At 47.3% G+C, this 8,688-nt stretch overlaps 4 protein-coding genes across 4 annotated transcripts; 1 reads left to right on the top strand and 3 right to left on the bottom strand.

Moving 5' to 3' along the window:
* Positions 1-681: 681 nt before the first annotated feature.
* CNI04420 (hypothetical protein) lies at positions 682-2,004 on the bottom strand. The gene is made up of 3 exons (XM_572588.2): positions 1,508-2,004; positions 1,107-1,442; positions 682-1,024 (listed from the first exon to the last, which is right to left on the bottom strand). The coding sequence occupies exons 1-3, from the start codon at positions 1,988-1,990 to the stop codon at positions 782-784; spliced, it is 1,062 nt and encodes a 353-aa protein (XP_572588.1). The 5' UTR covers positions 1,991-2,004; the 3' UTR covers positions 682-781.
* Positions 2,005-2,347: 343 nt separating this feature from the next.
* Positions 2,348-3,726, top strand: CNI04410 (hypothetical protein). Its single transcript, XM_024657908.1, has 3 exons — positions 2,348-2,610; positions 2,682-2,962; positions 3,038-3,726. The coding sequence occupies exons 1-3, from the start codon at positions 2,364-2,366 to the stop codon at positions 3,371-3,373; spliced, it is 864 nt and encodes a 287-aa protein (XP_024513584.1). The 5' UTR covers positions 2,348-2,363; the 3' UTR covers positions 3,374-3,726.
* A 203-nt stretch (positions 3,727-3,929) lies between these two features.
* Positions 3,930-6,603, bottom strand: CNI04400 (kinase, putative). Its single transcript, XM_024657907.1, has 12 exons — positions 6,382-6,603; positions 6,132-6,325; positions 5,921-5,991; positions 5,703-5,858; positions 5,396-5,637; positions 5,266-5,327; positions 5,185-5,215; positions 4,844-5,135; positions 4,634-4,717; positions 4,542-4,566; positions 4,377-4,468; positions 3,930-4,310 (listed from the first exon to the last, which is right to left on the bottom strand). The coding sequence occupies exons 1-12, from the start codon at positions 6,452-6,454 to the stop codon at positions 4,292-4,294; spliced, it is 1,341 nt and encodes a 446-aa protein (XP_024513541.1). The 5' UTR covers positions 6,455-6,603; the 3' UTR covers positions 3,930-4,291.
* A 638-nt stretch (positions 6,604-7,241) lies between these two features.
* On the bottom strand, positions 7,242-8,394 carry CNI04390 (hypothetical protein). Its single transcript, XM_024657906.1, has 4 exons — positions 8,115-8,394; positions 7,931-8,004; positions 7,641-7,848; positions 7,242-7,571 (listed from the first exon to the last, which is right to left on the bottom strand). Exons 1-4 carry the CDS (start codon positions 8,333-8,335, stop codon positions 7,352-7,354), a joined length of 723 nt encoding a protein of 240 aa, XP_024513437.1. The 5' UTR covers positions 8,336-8,394; the 3' UTR covers positions 7,242-7,351.
* Positions 8,395-8,688: the final 294 nt, after the last annotated feature.

Below are 8,688 nucleotides of genomic sequence, written 5' to 3'. Positions count from 1 at the left end.
CCCCTAACCCCCTAACCCCCTAACCCCCTAACCCCCTAACCCCCTAACCCCCTAACCCTAACCCTGGGTCGATGCATTTTATCTACTCGAAGGACCGCTCCTTATATACCTCTTTAAACTCTACGAGCTGACTTTTCTTTCTCACACTTGTTCTGCTTCTTCCCCTCCGACCTCTTTTCGCAGACGCCTCTCTTCACGTCCCTCCTCATCTTCTATCCGTCTCCCCTCTCTATCGCTTTGATACCCAAAAAGTACTTCCTGTTTTCTTCCTCTTTTTTTTTCGCTCACCCTCGTTCCTGTATATTCTTACACGGACTCCGTCTTCTTTAGCGCCACACAATCTATGGGTATGACACAAACACCTACGTCCCATTCCACAAGCAGCAAGCAATGTATATTTCTGCCTATACATGTTTTTGAGAATCATAGCTATCCAACGGTACCTGAACCCAAGCATAGATCGCACAAAAACAGGGCATCAGTGGGCCTTTGTAAGCCTCATCAATTACTCCCCGCTCGTACCATTCTTACTGCACAGAACTACCCTGTATTTGGATGATACAATTCTGGATGTTGTACGATATCTGGATGAAAACAAGGAAATTGAACAAATATCAGACTTCCGGATTATAGTGCCAACTGTTTAGAATTGAACGATCTCTTTTCATACGATACGTCTTGAATAATTCTTACACAGTACATTCCCTTTTACTACATCCCCATTTTCCGTGGAGCCCCATATCTCCATTCGCCTCATATATCGGACGCCGTTTGCACTTGCCTATTTCCTATGCTTCCAGGCCTCCGAGTTTCCCTGTCTCCCCATCTCAGCAGTAGGCTGAGAATTTCTCTCGGCCAATTTCCCACTCTTCGCGTGGTCAGCCAACACTGGGTGAGGAGGCTCTTGAGCGGTACTAGAGTGAGGCAGCCCGCTAGAAGGTTTAAGGTCCTCGGGAGCGGGCTGATTGGCTTCAGGCCCATAGTCGGATTCGAGTTCAGGAGGTAGGGCTTCGGCTGGGGCGTCCTGCAAAAGAAGACTTATGTTAGCTTGGATTCGAGGCCGTCTGACAGATTGTAAGATAAAAACGAGATGAGAGACAACTTACTCCCCCCGAACGGTCACCAGGAAAAGCCTTGGCATATTTCCTCCCAGGAGGGTTGCCGCTCACTTTCGCGCTAGTGTGTAATCCCTTGGTCTGACCTTTGCTTCCACCCGCCTTGTTTTGACCCTGCTGACTAGGAAGATGAGGTTCCTCACCGGCGTTACCTTTTCCTTTGTCTGGGGAGGAGGCCGGGGAGTGTTTGAGGTGCTCGTTTTGGTCGCTAGGGAGGGATTCTATGGGCTTGTTAGAGCCTGGTGGATTGGCGGATGTGGGTGCGAATGGGACCGAGGACGGAGTCGGGAAGGAGGCGCGGGTAGAGGTGTGGAGGTTCTTCCCCTCCTACGTGAATCCCAAGATCAGTCAGTATCTGAAAAGGAATGGAGAAAAAAAGTTGACAGACGTACCTCTCTCATCTTTTTGAGGTTATCGAAATTTCCCTTGTTGCTCCCGGGTTGCGTATTTTTGATTCCTTGATGGGTCCTGTCCGCCGCCGCATCCTCTTGACCTCCATACGAAACCCCGGGGGTTGAACCCTCCTGCCCACCGACCTGATCCTTGAAGGCTCCAGACTGACCTTTACCTGCCCCACTAGTCTCCTGCGACTTGGACCATTTTTTCTCGCCTCCAGCTTGTCGAGCAGCATCAAACGGCTCGGCTTCACCAGAAGTGGAAGTGGAGCTTGAAGATGACGTTCCTTTAACAGCGGCACCTTGTTTTGCGGCTTCAGCTTGAGGGTCGTCGTTACCCTTGCCTACAGCGTGACCCTGAGTGGTGGGAGGACCTTTGTTGAAAAGAGAGTAAGAGGTAGAGAGGAGCCGGGGGTGGGGCGACGGAGTGACGTGTGCAGAAGCGCGGGCTAGCCGTTTGGTGAGCGTGAGACGGAACATTGTATGTTATATGTGAAATTAAAATTGGTGGATATATTCTTAGGTCACTTCGCTGGTATATATACTTCGCATTGACAGTGCCTATGCATCATAGCTGGCTTATATATGACGGTCACACCACGGAATCTGCGGTGGAGATGAATGGGAATACCGTGACGTCATATCAACTACCCCTCGGACTTCGCCGACACATCCGGGCAAGAAAATACACGAGATACGCGGGCCGGCGGCGGCGGCGGGCGGCGATCTAACTAAGAAGTAATTAACTATCTCTTGATCGTACCACCACGCACAATCTCAATCAATCTCATTTTTCAGCTCTTTCCGAGTGATTTACTCCATCGCCGCCTATACATCTTCCATTTGATCAGCTATGTATACTCACAACTCAATCAATGCGCCCCCTCCTCCATACACTCCTTTGGCACCCCCTGGCCGACCGAGCGCCAAACCCTCCCTCGCCAATTTACCTCTACACATCGTCCATCGCATTCTTATACTTACACTCGATCAGAAGGCCACTCCCAGTAAATTTTGGTCAGATCCTGATGAAGAAAGGGTCAGAAGGCTTTGGGGGATGTTTAGAGGTCTCCGAGGGGTGAATCGCGTTTTCTGGCTGGGTAAGTTCAAAGCTGGCTTGGCACAATTGATGTTAGACGACAGCTCCCATATCCTGACAACATCTCATTAGTGGCTACTTCAATACTTAGAGCTCATTACCTACCTTTCTACCTTGCCCTTGTTAAGCCGTCATACTCCTCCGACCCCTTCCCGTTGGAATCATCCACCCTCGCTTCTCCATCCCTATCAATCGATCCCTCTAATCTGGGTGACGTCTACGCAATGAGAGGCCGTGAGACGGCGGTTCTCGACAAATTCGTGGCTACAAGAGTAGGTGAGGAGCTCAGGCGGATGGAAAGTGAACTCTCAGAAGGAAGTGAAGCCGAGAGAGACATATTTGGGAGACTACAGGTGAGTCTCCCCTGATTCGTTTCAGATCCTCGCTCGATCCAATATCATCACCATTCTTACCCCAGTTCCTTATAGCCCTCTGCACGAAGCGAGGACCTCCTTTCCACACTCCCACAAACCCTCATAACACCCACCACCCTCCTTCCATCGCCCCCTTCTCCGAAGCGCGCTCTCCCTCTCCCACAATCCCTAGTCAGTATCAATTTCACCCCGACTTGGGCCCAATTATACATAAACGCCTCTCCTGTGGCGCTCACCAAGGTTGGTGGAGGACGGGAGATGGTTGTGGAAGTCAGGAGGGTAGATAGGGAGGGGAATATGAGATCGTTGGAGGGGACGGTGAGGATGATTGGGGAAGCGTTGGAAGATATGAGGAGGGGGCTTGTGAAATGGGGTGGGAGAGTAGGGTAATATGAATTAGCTTATTAAAGGCAATACAGACACCGCGAACGACTGGAAGATTTCGAGGAAAGGCCATAATCGTTCACAAAACGAAATATTTGACAGTAAGAAATCATTGTATTTTACTGATTTGATGTATACATAGCTTCGTATAACCAGATGCGATGGGCAGCAATAAAACAATGTGGAGCGATAATCGAGGATCGAGAAAAGAGGATGACAGATATTTTATAATTGAACATGGCCGAAGTAGGTCATATCAACAACTCGCGATGAGTATCTGTTGGGAAAAATTATTAAGACGAGGCTGCGGGACAAACAACACTTGTTCTTTACGCTGCTCTTATTTTCAGAAAAAGTACATATCCTCAGTTAGAAGGCAAATTGGATCTACTGTGAATTTTTTGAATAAGTGGGCAACTTGGATCCACTATTGTGAATTTTCGGAACAAGTATAAATGAAACGTCAGCCGAGATAGGGTTTGGCCTATATTCTCGAGGCTTGATCGAAATTCCTCGACGTCAATCGCCAACTCCAGTTTCTCATACGTTAAGGTATACATTCAAAGTCTGTCCATCAAGTTCTTCCTCGAACCCACCCTCTGCCTCTTTGGCAGCCTCCGCGTTGAGCTTATCTGTGGCCAACGCACTAGAAATACATTTTACAACGTCTAAATAACAATAACCAACCTATCTGCTTCGTCGTCCGCCTTTATTCTCTTTCGGGCCGATGAGCTGATATATTATTTTTTTGAAAAATGGGATATGCAATTGAATGTGAATCAGCTGTAGTGTCTGAATGATGCTTCGAAGATGTTAATCGATTTGAGGTACATGTGTGATGAATGAGATAATGGAGAAGATGGCAGAGTTGCGATGTTGTGGGTGTCCGAATGGCGATAGAGTTATGACGAAATCTCGCAGGAGTTATTGGAGAGGTTCGCGACTAAACTCTTCATTAGCACCTAACCAAAGATGGCGGGAACATGAATACGAGAGCAAAAGTACTTACCTGGATGAAAGTTTATTGAGAGAGATGTAAACGTCGGTGCCGTACCCATCCATGGAGATCAGCCTCAGATCACCTCCAAAAAATCGAGCGTACTATATTTAACCATTTTGATCAACATTGCACCATTGCTTTCAGGTAAATGAAAAAGAGGGGAATGGGACTCACGAGACGAGAAAGAGGAAGGCCATAGCTGTGAAGAGTCGATAATGTTAGTCAACATGTCCAAAGAGCAAGAAGAAAATGAATAAAACACTTACCCAAATCCTGCCATGGGAGCTTTAAAGTCCGAGCCTTGAATGGTATCTTCGAGACCTTCGTCGCTCATCGTTGTGTATAGGTAACTACCGCATCGTCAGCTTTCCATTTGTTTTATTCTAGAGCTGCTCGCCCATTTGGCACGTCGCACCACCCTCAGACCTTGCCTTCGGCATCGCTATATCAAAGGAAAGATGAAATACAATACTCACGTCCAAATGTGCGGTATAGCGCTTCTCGGAATCCCACCACCTTCATCAGAGATTTTGATCGTAATATCCTCCCTCCCTTCCACTACAACCACTTTGATCGGAGGATACTCATCATCATTGTCAACGCCGTATCGCTCTACCACCGCACGCAAAGAGTTTTTGAGGAGCTCAAAACAGATGTGAGAAAGATGACCTGGGATATAAGGGAATGTGAGGTTCGGTGGGCAGACGAGTTTGATGTTCGGGGATTTGAAAAGGGCATAGTGTTCTTCGCAGACGTAGCGGGCGTTATCTGAAAGGTTATTAGATATGAAATACGTAAAGAGAGAAGGCACACTTACCGATAGCTTCTTGGCAGATATCGTGGATATTCTGAGGAAACTGTGAGATGGGGCACACTCTGTCAGTGGAGAGATACGTACTGCTCTTGTGCAGATTATACCAACATAATCAGGATGAGGTGGGAGAGTGTTTAACGCAATATCTATAAAAAAATTAGTTCCGACTGTCTTGAATTCCAAGGCTAAGCTAGTTGAAGAGGACAACGCTCACGTTGTCCGATTAAGAACCTGATCCCAATCCTACTCATGTAAAATCTATCCAAAAACTCTTGTATCGGCGTCCCAATCACGCTTGTTTTCTGCATCCTTTTCCATTCTAAGACGCCTTGCGCGACTGTAGTCACAGTCGGATCATGTCGATGTTTGATAACTTGAAGGAGCTGGGTGAATTTCTCGTTGTAGTCGTGAACTTCAGGTGGATAAATTATAGTCGGCGGAGGGGGTGAAAAATACCTAGCAACCCGTTCCGCGTAAGTCTTCGTCTGACACGTATATCAAAAGGATCAGATATAGCTCACCTCCGTTCGATAGGTATTCTTAGCCTTTTGCCAACTCCTATACCATTGCCCCCCGTACCTATATGTCTTTCAGAGACAAATCCAGATCCTACTGGTCCTTCGCGCATGAGAGGGTCGAGTGAGGGGTTGGGAGTGGCAGAGGGGAATGGTTGGGTACTATGAAGAAAGCCACGCAAAGTAAGCGATCGAGCAAGAATACAGCAGATGAGGAAATGTACGGAGCTGGCGGGATGCGTAAAATGTCTTCAAGCTCGGGCTTGAGTCTTGGCCTTGGAAAAGATACCAGTTCCTGATAGATGGTCAGCAGCGTTCCAACGGCTGATAATACCAGAAGAAGCCGCATTTCTCAGGTACGCTACTGCCTCCCGACTTTCCCCGTCACAATCGCACACAGACAATTATCACACCACCAAAAGATGCTCCACTCACATCAAAACTTTGCGCGTACCATTCCTTGACGATATTTATACTGGTCATCTTATTAAGTCCATCTGGAAGACCTTCGAGCTCTACCACTCTATGAGATAGTCTTATTGGTAATTCTTCTGAAAGGAATTGTGAAGCTTTGAGGAGCGTTCCTTGAGATGGATTTTGACCGAAGAGGATCATCTGTTGAAGAGAAACTGAGCAGCAGCATCAGCATGCCATACACTTAACAACGAATAGGGTATCCACACACCTCCAGTTTGAGGGAAAGACGCAAAATGGTAGATTTTGTCCCATAATGCGGAAGAGATCTTGAACTTCGACATGGCGAGACGCGACGGGAGTTCCAAGGCGTTGGAGCGGGCGTCGATGAAAGACTTTGTGAGTGTTTCGCTGGACAAGGGAAACAGTTAGTCCTAGGTCTTCGTCTATAGCTGTAGAAAAACTGCTATTTGGGCGAAATGAGAACCGGAATGTAGAAATAAAAAGCCAATGCAAATAAAACGAGGCTTTAGGTGCGAAATGACGATTTGAGTCGACGAAGAAAAGCGGCCGCGCCCGACAACCGGATCTGTCTAATGCCGGCGGAAGCAAACAGGAGGCTACTAACCGGTGGAGGTTTGTTTATGCTGTTAGTAAAAATCGGTTACGTAATTGACAGGTCCCTCCACGGGCCTTTTTGTTCCATCTGAGGGGATCGATGGACGAGCGAATTCTATCCTCAGGCATTAAGTTTTCCACTCTTTGACGCGCCTTCCAATACGTTCAGACATCTCTGGAGCGTGACAGCCACGATGTTGAAGGGATAACCAGCGCAAAAGGAATGTGAGAGGCCGAGAGGATCTGGGAATCATCGCCTTTCGATAGTTCGTCGACAATAATATATAATTTAACGCCGGTCTCCTCCTCAAGCCCGCAATGGACACTATTTTTTGGGGGCCACAGGCTTCATGAGCTGGATTTGTAACTTGACGATCTATACGGAAGAAAAAGATGGTATCGCCTGTGTGGGGAGCGGATAGTAAAGGGGCGGGGCGTCGAGGAGATGGAAGCAGGGTATAAGATGATCAGTTGGGCTTAAGACGAGAAAACAACATAGCAAGATGGTGAGTATGCATATATTGACCCCAATTCGCATTCTTGAGCTACTTATGCGTGCGATCGAGACCTAGAACTTTCCTTCCTCTTCTGTGTATCTCGCTTTCTGTCTTTCCGTTTTCCAGCTACCCTCTCCCATTCCTTGTCATAGTCGTCTCTTGCCCTGTCTCGCTGCTCCACGGCCACCAGCTATATGACGCATGTGCCAACCTTGTCACGATATTGTTTTCTTCGTCTTTCACTTCTTTGACCTCCTCATTGTCTCCAGCTTCCAATCGTCGAAGATAGCCGTCGTACTGTACAGCAAGAAACCACAAAACCGACATGACGAATCCGACAGTCCCCCTATCAAGTACATCAATATCCAACCTCTTCCCTTGCTCCAACACACAATATGGTATCAAAAGCACTCACAGCCAATAGCTATCGACAACTTCTACAACCTTCACATCCCCTTCCGACTTGAGTCTATGTACCACCATGATATCGGAGATCATCACGATACAAGGGAAAAGGGGGCCAAATATGGAGGCGAACGGGCCGTATTTCATAGTAAAAGGGGCGGAGGGGAAGTGCGATAGGGCAGAAGCAAAGCAGGAGGTGAGGAAGAATATTGCTGCGGCTGCTCAGTGTTCAGGATCATTGGATGAGCAACCAACAGTCAGTGCTATGTGTAAAAGGGATAAAGCGGATGAGGAACGTACAGGCGATATGGAAAGTGAGAAGGCTATGGATAGATCCCCAATATGGAGGACTTGTTTGGCCAGCAGACGAACATCTACAATGCAATAATCGTCAACATCGGCTTTCGTCATCATCCACCACCCCCTCCCCCCTCTTAGTAAGCCCCTCTCAACGGGAAGGAAGAAAGAAAAGGGAAACGCATACTCGGTTCCATATTGACAACTTCCCAATGCCCCAACCTCCCAAGTCCCCTCATTTCCTTCATATTCGATGTTAACCCAGTAGAAACCGGTCTTATTTCCGGAGACTCCGGGTAAAATGAGGAAAAGAACGGTCAAAGCTGCGAAGAAGGGAACAAGAAGACGGACGACAACGATGAGGTACCGAGAAGGTAGGGTTAAGAGACATGAATACGAGCGGGACATGCTTTAAGCATAATTTTTTTTAAATGTATTTGCCGAAATGAGATGCAAAGGCTTTGCAAGACTTCATGCAGGTATTATTGCAAGGGATGCGCCCGTGAATACATCATACATAATAAAAAAGGGAAACCACTGTAAAAGGATGAGTGTGCTGAAAGGAGGACGATGGGCAAAAGGCCGATGGATTTCGCATCGTCAAATTAAGTTGTAACCATCGCTCTCTTTTACATTGAACTATTGACACTGTCATGCTTTCCATTCATCTCATTTTGGCTTTCTGTTGAAGTCCTTTCGAACTCTATTAATCTTTCCATGTCCTTGACCTTCATACTGTTACTTGGCCCTTATCACCTTTC

Source organism: Cryptococcus neoformans (genome assembly GCF_000091045.1).
Source record: "Cryptococcus neoformans var. neoformans JEC21 chromosome 9 sequence".
NCBI classification, from domain to species: Eukaryota; Fungi; Basidiomycota; class Tremellomycetes; order Tremellales; family Cryptococcaceae; genus Cryptococcus; species Cryptococcus deneoformans.
This window is presented reverse-complemented; position numbering and strand designations above follow the sequence as displayed.